Here is a 15358-nt window from a genome sequence, read left to right on the forward strand (position 1 = left end):
GGACTGCTGCATGATGCACTCATTCAATCCTCATTTGGATTACTGCTGCATGATGCATTCATACGTTCCTCATTTAGACTACTGCTGCATGATGCATTCATTCCTCATTTGGACTACTGCTGCATGATGCATTCATTCATTCCACATTTGGACTACTGCTGCATGATGCATTCATTCCTCATTTGGACTACTGCTGCATGATGCATTCATTCATTCCACATTTGGACTACTGCTGCATGATGCATTCATTCATTCCTCATTTAGACTACTGCTGCATGATGCATTCATTCATTCCTCATTTGGACTACTGCTGCATGATGCATTCATTCCTCATTTGGACTACTGCTGCATGATGCATTCATTCATTCCTCATTTGGACTACTGTTGCATGATGCATTCATTCATTCCTCATTTGGACTACTGCTGCATGATGCATTCATTCCTCATTTGGACTACTGCTGCATGATGCATTCATTCATTCCTCATTTGGACTACTGTTGCATGATGCACTCATTCCTCATTTGGACTACTGTTGCATGATTCATTCAATCCTCATTTGGACTACTGCTGCATGATGCATTCATTCCTCATTTGGACTACTGTTGCATGATGCACTCATTCATTCCTCATTTGGACTACTGTTGCATGATGCATTCATTCATTCCTCATTTGGACTACTGTTGCATGATGCATTCATTCATTCCTCATTTGGACTACTGCTGCATGATGCATTCATTCATTCCACATTTGGACTACTGCTGCATGATGCATTCATTCATTCCTCATTTGGGCTACTGCTGCATGATGCATTCATTCCTCATTTGGACTACTGCTGCATGATGCATTCATTCATTCCTCATTTGGACTACTGCTGCATGATGCACTCATTCAGCCCTCATTTGGACTACTGTTGCATGATGCATTCATTCATTCCTCATTTGGACTACTGTTGCATGATGCATTCTTTCATTCCTCATTTGGACTGCTGCATGATGCACTCATTCAATCCTCATTTGGATTACTGCTGCATGATGCATTCATACGTTCCTCATTTAGACTACTGCTGCATGATGCATTCATTCCTCATTTGGACTACTGCTGCATGATGCATTCATTCATTCCACATTTGGACTACTGCTGCATGATGCATTCATTCCTCATTTGGACTACTGCTGCATGATGCATTCATTCATTCCACATTTGGACTACTGCTGCATGATGCATTCATTCATTCCTCATTTAGACTACTGCTGCATGATGCATTCATTCATTCCTCATTTGGACTACTGCTGCATGATGCATTCATTCCTCATTTGGACTACTGCTGCATGATGCATTCATTCATTCCTCATTTGGACTACTGCTGCATGATTTGTGGAAGTACAACTGATAGTGATATTTCAGCGATGCACAAACTTCAAAAAGGGCAGCAAGGGTTATGCTACACTTACCATTTGATACGGGATCCCCAGGTGAGTCAATGGTCAAAAGTTCTCGCCATTACACTTCACTGCCATCTTACCTCTGCTCATGTGGGTTCGAGTCTGCGCTTGGCCAGTGTGGGGATGTGAGAAAGCAGCCATAAGCTTCCCATGGATTGGTGGTTCTTTTTGGGGTTTTTCCCAGGTTCTTCCTCAACTAATTATGCTGGCCGCCATGTATAGCCTATCTTGTATTGGGAAATGGCATTAAACCCAAAGCAACAACAACAACAACAACCATTTGATGATCCATCCTAAATTTACCATTTGATTCACTATTCTAAATTTAAAATTTGATACTGTTACAACTCTATGATTTTAAACTAAGTAACTAGAAAGAGCACAAACCATCAAGTTTTGTATAATTGAAAATATAATTTTTTCTTAAAATGCAAAGTGAAAAAAGGAAAAATAACTTACAGTATGGTGAATGAAATCCTAAAAAGTCCTAAATGTTCTATCAATTCCAAAAATATTATAATGTAATCTAAATGAGTTCCATTGGTATTCCAAAAGTATAGGTAATCTGAATGAGTTCCCGTGGTATTCCAAATGAATAGGTAATCTGAATGAGTTCCAATGGTATTTCAAAAGTATAGGTAATCTGAATGAGTTACAATGGTATTCCAAAAGTATAGGTAATCTGAATGAGTTCCAATGGTGTTCCAAAAGTATAGGTAATCTGAATGAGTTACAATGGTGTTCCAAATGTATAGGTAATCTGAATGAGTTCCAGTGGTATTCCAAATGTATAGGTAATCAGAATGAGTTCCAATGGTATTCCAAACGAATAGGTAATCTGAATGAGTTCCAGTGGTATTTCAAAAGTATAGGTAATCTGAATGAGTTCCAATGATATTCCAAATGTATAGGTAATCTGAATGAGTTCCAGTGGTATTCCAAATGTATTGGTAATCTGAATGAGTTCCAATGGTATTCCAAATGAATAGGTAATCTGAATGAGTTCCAATGGTGTTCCAAATGTATAGGTAATCTGAATGAGTTCCAGTGGTATTCCAAATGTATAGGTAATCTGAATGAGTTCCAATGGTATTCCAAATGAATAGGTAATCTGAATGAGTTCCAGTGGTGTTCCAAAAGTATAGGTAATCTGAATGAGTTCCAGTGGTATTCCAAATGTATTGGTAATCTGAATGAGTTCCAATGGTATTCCAAATGAATAGGTAATCTGAATGAGTTCCAATGGTGTTCCAAATGTATAGGTAATCTGAATGAGTTCCAGTGGTATTCCAAATGTATGGGTAATCTGAATGAGTTCCAATGGTATTCCAAACGAATAGGTAATCTGAATGAGTTCCAGTGGTGTTCCAAAAGTATAGGTAATCTGAATGAGTTCCAGTGGTATTTCAAATGTATTGGTAATCTGAATGAGTTCCGATGGTATTTCAAATGTATAGGTAATCTGAATGAGTTCCAGTGGCATTCCAAATGAATAGGTAGTCGGAATGGGTTCCAATGGTATTTCAAAAGTATAGGTAATCTGAATGAATTACAATGGTGTTCCAAATGTATAGGTAATCTGAATGAGTTCCAATGGTATTCCAAATGTATAGGTAATCAGAATGAGTTCCAATGGTATTCCAAATGAATAGGTAATCTGAATGAGTTCCAATGGTGTTCCAAAAGTATAGGTAATCTGAATGAGTTCCAATGGTATTCCAAAAGTATAGGTAATCTGAATGAGTTCCAGTGGTATTTCAAATGTATTGGTAATCTGAATGAGTTCCAATGGAATTTCAAATGTATTGGTAATCAGAATGAGTTCCAATGGTATTCCAAATGTATAGGTAATCAGAATGAGTTCCAATGGTATTCCAAATGTATAGGTAATCTGAATGAGTTCAGTGGTATTTTAAATGTATTGGTAATCTGAATGAGTTCCAATGGTGTTCCAAAAGTATTGGTAATCTGAATGAGTTACAATGGTATTCCAAAAGTATAGGTAATCTGAATGAGTTCCAATGGTGTTCCAAAAGTATAGGTAATCTGAATGAGTTCCAGTGGTGGTCCAAATGTATAGGTAATCTGAATGAGTTCCAGTGGTATTCCAAAATATATATGTAATCAGAATGAGTTCCAATGGTATTCCAAACGGAATAGGTAATCTGAATGAGTTCCATTGGTATTTCAAAAGTATAGGTAATCTGAATGAGTTCCAATGGTATTCCAAATGTATAGGTAATCAGAATGAGTTCCAGTGGTATTCCAAATATATTGGTAATCTGAATGAGTTCCAATGGTATTCCAAATGAATAGGTAATCTGAATTTGTCCAATGGTGTTCCAAATGTATAGGTAATCTGAATGAGTTCCAGTGGTATTCCAAATGTATAGGTAATCTGAATGAGTTCCAATGGTATTCCAAATGAATAGGTAATCTGAATGAGTTCCAATGGTGTTCCAAAAGTATAGGTAATCTGAATGAATTCCAGTGGTATTTCAAATGTATTGGTAACCTGAATGAGTTCCAATGGTATTCCAAATGTATAGGTAATCTGAATGAGTTCCAATGGTATTCCAAATGTATAGGTAATCTGAATGTGTTCCAATGGTATTCCAAATGAATAGGTAATCTGAATAAGTTCCAATGGTGTTCCAAAAGTATAGGTAATCTGAATGAGTTCCAATGGTATTTCAAATGTATTGGTAATCTGAATGAGTTCCAGTGGTATTCCAAATGTATAGGTAATCTGAATGAGTTCCAATGGTATTCCAAATGTATAGGTAATCTGAATGAGTTCCAATGGTATTCCAAATGTATAGGTAATCTGAATGAGCTCCAATGGTATTCCAGAATTGTAGGTAATCTGAATGAGTTCCAATGGTATTCCAAATGTATAGGTAATCTGAATGAGTTCCAATGGTATTTCAAATGTATTGGTAATCTGAATGAGTTCCAGTGGTATTCCAAATGTATTGGTAATCTGAATGAGTTCCAATGGTATTCCAAATGTATAGGTAATCTGAATGAGTTCCAATGGTATTCCAAACGTATAGGTAATCTGAATGAGTTCCAATGGTATTTCAAAAGTATAGGTAATCTGAATGAGTTACAATGGTGTTCCAAATGTATAGGTAATCTGAATGAGTTAAATGGTATTCCAAACGAATAGGTAATCGGAATGAGTTCCAATGGTATTTTAAAAGTATAGGTAATCTGAATGAGTTCCAGTGGTATTCCAAAAGTGTAGGTAATCTGAATGAGTTCCAATGGTATTTCAAACGTATAGGTAATCTGAATGAGTTCCAATGGTGTTCCAAAAGTATAGGTAATCTGAATGAGTTACAATGGTATTCCAAATGTATAGGTAATCTGAATGAGTTCCAATGGTATTCCAAATGTATAGGTAATCTGAATGAGTTCCAATGGTATTCCAAATGATTTCCTGCAGTTTACTGATGTATCAATAGTACAGAAGAATCGCTATAATCCCAAAATGTTTTCAAATGAATTCACAGTAATTTTGTAACAGCTAAAAATCCAAAAAGTCTTTCAATGAATTCACAACAGCTATTCAGTATACAATAGTTTCCAAATGAATTCACACTATTTCCTTTTTAGCTATTATTCCATTCAATCTTAATATTTTGAGTACTGTAATTCCAATAAATAAGATTAAATGAATATTCTCAATATAACTGAATAACTTCCAGGACTGATGTTTACTACTAGGAAGGCCTAATTCTGTGTAATCATTCTCTTATATATATAGCATTGCATGTTGATAGTCTCAACTGTAAACATGGTCACATGGATATATCAGTCAATTCACAGAAGTCTATGTGTGAAATCTTGAAAATATAACTGATATGTTATTTTAATCAGCAACTGCAAGGAACATGTCAATCAGATTTAAATTGTTTTACTGCAGTCAGATGTGGTAGTTAAATCAATGTTTACTGCAGTCAGATGTTGTTAAATCAATGTTTTAATGCAGTCAGATGTAGTAGTTAAATCAATGTTTTACTGCAGTCAGATGTGGTAGTTAAATCAGTGTTTACTGCAGTCAGATGTAGTTAAATCAGTGTCTTACTGCAGTCAGGTGTGGTAGTTAAATCAATGTTTACTGCAGTCAGATGTGGTAGTTAAATCAGTGTTTTACTGCAGTCAGATGTGGTAGTTAAATCAGTGTTTACTGCAGTCAGATGTAGTAGTTAAATCAATGTTTACTGCAGTCAGATGTGGTAGTTAAATCAGTGTTTTACTGCAGTCAGATGTGGTAGTTAAATCGGTGTTTTACTGCAGTCAGATGTGGTAGTTAAATCAGTGTTTACTGCAGTCAGATGTAGTTAAATCAGTGTTTTACTGCAGTCAGATGTGGTAGTTAAATCAGTGTTTACTGCAGTCAGATGTGGTAGTTAAATCAGTGTTTTACTGCAGTCAGATGTGGTAGTTAAATCAGTGTTTACTGCAGTCAGATGTAGTTAAATCAGTGTTTACTGCAGTCAGATGTGGTAGTTAAATCAGTGTTTACTGCAGTCAGATGTAGTTAAATCAATGTTTACTGCAGTCAGATGTGGTAGTTAAATCAGTGTTTTACTGCAGTCAGATGTGGTAGTTAAATCAGTGTTTACTGCAGTCAGATGTAGTTAAATCAGTGTTTTACTGCAGTCAGGTGTGGTAGTTAAATCAGTGTTTTACTGCAGTCAGATGTGGTAGTTAAATCAATGTTTACTGCAGTCAGATGTGGTAGTTAAATCAATGTTTACTGCAGTCAGATGTAGTTAAATCAGTGTCTTACTGCAGTCAGGTGTGGTAGTTAAATCAATGTTTACTGCAGTCAGATGTAGTTAAATCAGTGTTTTACTGCAGTCAGATGTAGTTAAATCAGTGTTTTACTGCAGTCAGGTGTGGTAGTTAAATCAGTGTTTTACTGCAGTTAGATGTGGTAGTTAAATCAATGTTTACTGCAGTCAGATGTGGTAGTTAAATCAATGTTTACTGCAGTCAGATGTAGTTAAATCAGTGTCTTACTGCAGTCAGGTGTGGTAGTTAAATCAATGTTTACTGCAGTCAGATGTAGTTAAATCAGTGTTTTACTGCAGTCAGATGTAGTTAAATCAGTGTTTTACTGCAGTCAGATGTAGTTAAATCAATGTTTACTGCAGTCAGATGTAGTTAAATCAGTGTTTACTGCAGTCAGATGTAGTTAAATCAGTGTTTTACTGCAGTCAGATGTGGTAGTTAAATCAGTGTTTACTGCAGTCAGATGTAGTTAAATCAGTGTCTTACTGCAGTCAGGTGTGGTAGTTAAATCAATGTTTACTGCAGTCAGATGTGGTAGTTAAATCAGTGTTTACTGCAATCAGATGTAGTAGTTAAATCAGTGTTTGCTGCAGTCAGATGTAGTTAAATCAGTGTTTTACTGCAGTCAGGTGTGGTAGTTAAATCAATGTTTACTGCAGTCAGATGTGGTAGTTAAATCAGTGTTTTACTGCAGTCAGATGTGGTAGTTAATTCAGTGTCTTACTGCAGTCAGATATGGTAGTTAAATCAATGTTTACTGCAGTCAGATGTGGTAGTTAAATCAGTGTTTACTGCAGTCAGATGTAGTTAAATCAGTGTCTTACTGCAGTCAGATGTGGTAGTTAAATCAGTGTTTTACTGCAGTCAGATGTGGTAGTTAAATCAGTGTCTTACTGCAGTCAGATATGGTAGTTAAATCAATGTTTACTGCAGTCAGATGTGGTAGTTAAATCAGTGTTTACTGCAGTCAGATGTAGTTAAATCAGTGTTTTACTGCAGTCAGATGCGGTAGTTAAATCAGTGTTTACTGCAGTCAGATGTAGTTAAATCAGTGTCTTACTGCAGTCAGATGTGGTAGTTAAATCAGTGTTTTACTGCAGTCAGATGTGGTAGTTAAATCAGTGTTTACTGCAGTCAGATGTAGTTAAATCAGTGTCTTACTGCAGTCAGGTTTGGTAGTTAAATCAATGTTTACTGCAGTCAGATGTAGTAGTTAAATCAATGTTTTACTGCAGTCAGATATGGTAGTTAAATCAATGTTTACTGCAGTCAGATGTAGTAGTTAAATCAATGTTTACTGCAGTCAGATGTGGTGGTTAAATCAATGTTTTACTGCAGTCAGATGTGGTAGTTTAATCAATGTTTTACTGCAGTCAGATACATTAGTTTATTCAGTGTTGACTACAAAGCATGTATATATATATATATATATATATATATATATATATATATATATATATATATATAGTCATAACTAGTTGAATACAGGTTAGGGTGATGGTAGTTTAATCAAACTGATTACAAAGCATGTACATACAACATAATAACCCTTGCTATTTTAATTCATTTGATGAAAGAATCAATACTCTGAAGACATTTAATGGTAAATATGGAGTGAACATATCAAGGTATTTAATGTTAAATATGTGATCAGCATATCAAAGTATTTAATGGTAAATATGGGGTCAGCATATCAAGTCATTTAATGGTAAATATGTAGTTAGCATATCAAGGTATTTAATGGTATATATGGAGTCAGCATATCAAAGTATTTAATGGTATATATGGAGTCAGCATATCAAAGTATTTAATGGTATATATGGGGTCAGCATATCAAAGTATTTAATGGTATATATGGAGTCAGCATATCAAAGTATTTAATGGTATATATGGGGTCAGCATATCAAGTCATTTAATGGTAAATATGTAGTTAGCATATCAAGGTATTTAATGGTATATATGGAGTCAGCATATCAAAGTATTTAATGGTAAATATGGAGTCAGCATATCAAAGTATTTAATGGTAAATATGGAGTCAGCATAAAGTCAACATATAAAAATGCCTGTTTGCTTGGTGCCCCCCCCACCAACATTGACCCTGATATATAATTTATTGTTTAATTGAGTTGTTCTAAAGATTTTTGTTTTATATAAGAACTATTGCTTATGACAGCTGCAAAACAGTTGTTTGTGACAGCTGCAAAACAGTTGTTGGACAAAGTTGAAAAGACCAATACCTTTTTTTCCACAGCAATTTAGTGGAGAGTGCATATTACCAGAGAAGTTTGGATTTACAAGCATGCAGTCATTTTTGCTGTCACTTGATAACAGCGCTCTACAGCTTGAATGCAGAGAAGATGGTATGAACTAAACATATTAAAGGCCATAGCATTTTCATTTAAAGCCCAAAGCATTTTCATTTAAAGCCCATAGCATTTTCATTTAAAGCCCATAGCATTTTCATAGCTCTAGTCATCTCAGTCTTTTTGTACTCATGTGAGGCATGGACCCTGACAGCAGAATTACAACGAAGAATCCAGTCACTTGAAATGAGATGCTACAGAACCATCCTTGGCGTCTCTTACATAGACCACATCACAAATGAAGAAGTGCGTAACACCATTAGGTGCGAAGTAGGCCAATATGAGGACCTCCTCACCACAGTCAAAAAGAGAAAGCTGAAATGACTACGTTATTCTAATGCCCAGATGTAGGATGTTTAATATTAATTGGAAAGATATCAATGATCATACTATTGACTTCATGTTTTATTTTGTTGTTTTTTTAAAAAATTGCAAGAAATGTTCCTCATATGGAGTAAAAGTAAGTATTAACTTGTGTTTACATCCAGTATCATTTATGTATCCTTCAAAGTTAGTGTAATAATGCACCTTGATAAACACAATTTGGAACCTTGAAAACCTTGTTTGTTGCTATAGGGTCCCTGACCTTTTGGTGTTCAATGCAAATGGAAGCTCCTGATGTAAGCAAGGAGACAGACTACTTGCCGTACTTCTCTGGTTTCTAGGATAGTCATTTTCAGTAAAAACTGTATAGTCTGTGTCCAGTATTTACAAATTCTAGTTATAAAATGTCTAAACAAATTGAACAGATGAAGACGAAATCATGTATATATGTGTTCAAAGAGATGAAACTCCAAAATTTAAATAATTATTTAGATTATCAAAGATGTTGAACTACATCACATATGTTGCTTGAAAACAGACTGGCCCAAGCAGATAAGGTGACCATGTTGCTAAGAAATTCCTGTTTGATTCAAAATGCCAACTAGTTGACAGTGTTTTTGGGACCACATGGGAATAATCAGTTAGAAGTTATAAATCAATGAATGCAATAACTAAGTTTTGTGTGCTTTTATATATGTTCTTGATGCCTTCTGTTATTAAAATCAGTAGGGGTGTACAAACAAATGAGATGATGTGAGAATACTTTAGTATTTTCTGTCTTTCCTTTGTAAAGCTGTCATAACAACACCATTCCCATTCTTGTTATTAATTCCTCTCTTTCCACTGTAAATCTGTCACAGTAACACCATTGAGATTCAGGTGTGTAGTTTTTTCTTTCCTTTGTAAAGCAGTCATAACACCATTCCCATTCATGCTAGTAGTTCCTCTTTCATTTGTAAAGCTGTCATAACACCATTGCCATTCATACTAGTAGTTCCTCTTTCATTTGTAAAGCTGTCATAACACCATTCCCATTCATGCTAGTAGCTCCTCTTTCATTTGTAAAGCTGTCATAACACCATTCCCATTCATGCTAGTAGTTCCTCTCTTTCATTTGTAAAGCTGTCATAACACCATTCCCATTCATGCTAGTAGTTCCTCTTTCATTTGTAAAGCTGTCATAACACCATTCCCATTCATGCTAGTAGTTCCTCTTTCATTTGTAAAGCTGTCATAACACCATTCCCATTCATGCTAGTAGTTCCTCTTTCATTTGTAAAGCTGTCATAACACCATTCCCATTCATGCTAGTAGCTCCTCTTTCATTTGTAAAGCTGTCATAATAACACCATTCCCATTCATGCTAGTAGTTCCTCTTTCATTTGTAAAGCAGTCATAACACCATTCCCATTCATGCTAGTAGTTCCTCTTTCATTTGTAAAGCTGTCATAACACCATTCCCATTCATGCTAGTAGTTCCTCTTTCATTTGTAAAGCAGTCATAACACCATTCCCATTCATGCTAGTAGTTCCTCTTTCATTTGTAAAGCTGTCATAACACCATTCCCATTCATGCTAGTAGCTCCTCTTTCATTTGTAAAGCAGTCATAACACCATTCCCATTCATGCTAGTAGTTCCTCTTTCATTTGTAAAGCAGTCATAACACCATTCCCATTCATGCTAGTAGTTCCTCTTTCATTTGTAAAGCTGTCATAACACCATTCCCATTCATACTAGTAGTTCCTCTTTCATTTGTAAAGCTGTCATAACACCATTCCCATTCATACTAGTAGTTCCTCTTTCATTTGTAAAGCAGTCATAACACCATTCCCATTCATGCTAGTAGTTCCTCTTTCATTTGTAAAGCTGTCATAACACCATTCCCATTCATGCTAGTAGCTCCTCTTTCATTTGTAAAGCTGTCATAACACCATTCCCATTCATGCTAGTAGTTCCTCTTTCATTTGTAAAGCTGTCATAACACCATTCCCATTCATGCTAGTAGTTCCTCTTTCATTTGTAAAGCTGTCATAACACCATTCCCATTCATGCTAGTAGTTCCTCTTTCATTTGTAAAGCAGTCATAACACCATTCCCATTCATGCTAGTAGTTCCTCTTTCATTTGTAAAGCAGTCATAACACCATTCCCATTCATGCTAGTAGTTCCTCTTTCATTTGTAAAGCTGTCATAACACCATTCCCATTCATGCTAGTAGTTCCTCTTTCATTTGTAAAGCAGTCATAACACCATTCCCATTCATGCTAGTAGTTCCTCTTTCATTTGTAAAGCTGTCATAACACCATTCCCATTCATGCTAGTAGTTCCTCTTTCATTTGTAAAGCTGTCATAACACCATTCCCATTCATGCTAGTAGTTCCTCTTTCATTTGTAAAGCTGTCATAACACCATTCCCATTCATGCTAGTAGTTCCTCTTTCATTTGTAAAGCTGTCATAACACCATTCCCATTCATGCTAGTAGCTCCTCTTTCATTTGTAAAGCTGTCATAATAACACCATTCCCATTCATGCTAGTAGTTACTCTTTCATTTGTAAAGCTGTCATAACACCATTCCCATTCATACTAGTAGTTCCTCTTTCATTTGTAAAGCTGTCATAACACCATTCCCATTCATGCTAGTAGTTCCTCTTTCATTTGTAAAGCTGTCATAACACCATTCCCATTCATGCTAGTAGTTCCTCTTTCATTTGTAAAGCTGTCATAACACCATTCCCATTCATGCTAGTAGTTCCTCTTTCATTTGTAAAGCTGTCATAACACCATTCCCATTCATGCTAGTAGTTCCTCTTTCATTTGTAAAGCTGTCATAACACCATTCCCATTCATGCTAGTAGCTCCTCTTTCATTTGTAAAGCTGTCATAATAACACCATTCCCATTCATGCTAGTAGTTCCTCTTTCATTTGTAAAGCAGTCATAACACCATTCCCATTCATACTAGTAGTTCCTCTTTCATTTGTAAAGCTGTCATAACACCATTCCCATTCATGCTAGTAGTTCCTCTTTCATTTGTAAAGCTGTCATAACACCATTCCCATTCATGCTAGTAGTTCCTCTTTCATTTGTAAAGCTGTCATAACACCATTCCCATTCATGCTAGTAGTTCCTCTTTCATTTGTAAAGCTGTCATAACACCATTCCCATTCATGCTAGTAGTTCCTCTTTCATTTGTAAAGCTGTCATAACACCATTCCCATTCATGCTAGTAGTTCCTCTTTCATTTGTAAAGCTGTCATAACACCATTCCCATTCATGCTAGTAGCTCCTCTTTCATTTGTAAAGCTGTCATAATAACACCATTCCCATTCATGCTAGTAGTTACTCTTTCATTTGTAAAGCAGTCATAACACCATTCCCATTCATACTAGTAGTTCCTCTTTCATTTGTAAAGCTGTCATAACACCATTCCCATTCATGCTAGTAGTTCCTCTTTCATTTGTAAAGCTGTCATAACACCATTCCCATTCATGCTAGTAGTTCCTCTTTCATTTGTAAAGCTGTCATAACACCATTCCCATTCATGCTAGTAGCTCCTCTTTCATTTGTAAAGCTGTCATAACACCATTCCCATTCATGCTAGTAGTTCCTCTTTCATTTGTAAAGCTGTCATAACACCATTCCCATTCATGCTAGTAGTTCCTCTTTCATTTGTAAAGCTGTCATAACACCATTCCCATTCATGCTAGTAGCTCCTCTTTCATTTGTAAAGCTGTCATAACACCATTCCCATTCATGCTAGTAGCTCCTCTTTCATTTGTAAAGCTGTCATAACACCATTCCCATTCATGCTAGTAGCTCCTCTTTCATTTGTAAAGCTGTCATAACACCATTCCCATTCATGCTAGTAGCTCCTCTTTCATTTGTAAAGCTGTCATAACACCATTCCCATTCATGCAAGTAGCTCCTCTTTCATTTGTAAAGCTGTCATAACACCATTCCCATTCATGCTAGTAGCTCCTCTTTCATTTGTAAAGCAGTCATAACACCATTCCCATTCATGCTAGTAGTTCCTCTTTCATTTGTAAAGCTGTCATAACACCATTCCCATTCATGCTAGTAGTTCCTCTTTCATTTGTAAAGCAGTCATAACACCATTCCCATTCATGCTAGTAGTTCCTCTTTCATTTGTAAAGCAGTCATAACACCATTCCCATTCATGCTAGTAGTTCCTCTTTCATTTGTAAAGCTGTCATAACACCATTCCCATTCATGCTAGTAGTTCCTCTTTCATTTGTAAAGCTGTCATAACACCATTCCCATTCATGCTAGTAGTTCCTCTTTCATTTGTAAAGCAGTCATAACACCATTCCCATTCATGCTAGTAGTTCCTCTTTCATTTGTAAACTGTCATTTTACCTCCATTTACATACAAGGCACTAAAATATGCAGAATAATCAATTTTATCTTTAGTCTGATTTTGGTGCATTTTTATTTGAAACAGGTAAGCTGATGCTTTATTCTTTGGATGTTGACCCTACAGTAATTGATGAGGAGGGAGAGATGGAAAATCGTGAACAGGTAGTTTTTTTTTGTGTAGCCATTCCACACTATGTTCATATCTTGTAGCCATTCAACAGTGTTATTATTTTTTATCCATTCTTTATTATTTTAATATCTTGTATTCATCCCACACTATATTAATATATTATTGTAGCCATTCTTCATTATGTTGATATTTTGTATTCATTCCACACTATGTTAATATCTTGTATTCATTCCACACTATATTAATATCTTGTAGCCATTCCACACTGTGAATATATTGTAGCCATTCCACACTATGTTAATATCTTGTATTCATTCCACACTATATTAATATATTCTAGCCATTCCACACTATATTAATATCTTGTATTCATTCCACACTATATTAATATATTCTAGCCATTCCACACTGTATTAATATCTTGTATTCATTCCACACTATATTAATATATTCTAGCCATTCCACACTGTATTAATATTTTGTATTCATTCCATGCTATGTTAATATCTTGTATTCATTCCACACTATATTAATATCTTGTAGCCATTCCACACTGTGAATATATTGTAGCCGTTCCACACTATGTTAATATCTTGTATTCATTCCACACTATATTATTATCTTGTAGCCATTCCACACAATGTTAATATCTTGTATCCATTCCACACTATATTAATATCTTGTAGCCATTCTTCATTATGTTGATATTTTGTATTCATTCCACACTATGTTAATATCTTGTATTCATTCCACACTATATTAATATCTTGTATTCATTCCACAGTATGTTAATATCTTGTATTCATTTCACACTTTATTAATATCTTGTAGCCATTCCACACTATGTTAATATCTTGTATTCATTCCACACTGTTAATATCTTGTAGCCATTCCACACTGTATTAATATATTGTAGCCATTCCACACTGTTAATATTTATTAAGATGTTTTGCTGTATATGATACTCCTTTTATGTTGATTAAATTTTTTAGACTTTATATGTCATGAATTTTTAACACATAACATAATTTCTAATGTTGCAGCTTTTTGCAGGCATGATTATTCCCAGAATCCCTTGCTCAGCTTTTATAATCTTTCACCAAATTATTTTCACTTTGTGGAAAGATTAACAATACTGTTAGATTTGAAAATGTTTTGTAGTTTCATCCAAATATTGTCTTCATGGGTGTTTTTGTAGTTGTAGGCATGATAGTTTGTTCTGTATCAAGGAACACTGTGCCATACCCATTAATAGTGCATGATGGGAATATTTCCAAACTTTTCTTAAAATAGTCATTCCTCTGTTATGTGCAAGTTTTGCACGTAGTATGTTTAAGCATGACGTGTTTTAAGTGTCAGGTTAAATGCCAGTTTTTTATATATATTGTGGTTGATAATCTTATGCCATAAACTAGGCATAGAAAAAATTATATTATTGGACAAGGCTTCTTTACAATGTCAGTTTTTGACGGAGCACTGTTTAAAGATTTTATGACCCTTTTGTCTTTTCTAGCCCAGTCCCAAGCCTGCAAAAGGTCAAATTCACATTGATGCTGTTGGACCTGGTGTCTTCTATACCCCTGTCCAGCCACCAAAATTAAATGAGTTTTTTGAGGTCTATGTCTCAAACGTAGTGAGTCCAGGGCTCTTCTGGATTCAGCTGAAAGGGAAGTACACCACCTGTGCCCTTGAGGACCTTATGGATCAGCTAGAGTAAGTTATGCACATCTTAATAAGACATACCAACTGTCCATTATGTTTGCCAGTGTTGTACAAGACATACCAACTGCCCATTATGTTTGCCAGTGTTGTACAAGACATACCAACTGTCCATTATGTTTGCCAGTGTTGTACAAGACATACCAACTGCCCATTATGTTTGCCAGTGTTGTACAAGACATACCAACTGTCCATT

General features: G+C 35.4%; 1 protein-coding gene across 1 annotated transcript in view; it reads left to right on the forward strand.

The window, feature by feature from the left end:
* The window catches only part of LOC149780127 (tudor domain-containing protein 5-like), a 222523-nt gene that overhangs the window by 26905 nt on the left and 180260 nt on the right, over positions 1-15358 (forward strand). The window contains exons 6-8 of the mRNA XM_089936896.1: positions 8500-8608; positions 13399-13475; positions 14957-15156. Of these exons, the coding sequence (XP_089793022.1) occupies positions 8500-8608; positions 13399-13475; positions 14957-15156 (386 nt within the window). The remainder of the gene's footprint in view (positions 1-8499; positions 8609-13398; positions 13476-14956; positions 15157-15358) is intronic.

This window comes from Sinohyriopsis cumingii, chromosome 16, assembly GCF_028554795.1.
Source record: "Sinohyriopsis cumingii isolate HCF-2022 chromosome 16, ASM2855479v2, whole genome shotgun sequence".
Lineage (NCBI taxonomy): Eukaryota > Metazoa > Mollusca > Bivalvia > Unionida > Unionidae > Sinohyriopsis > Sinohyriopsis cumingii.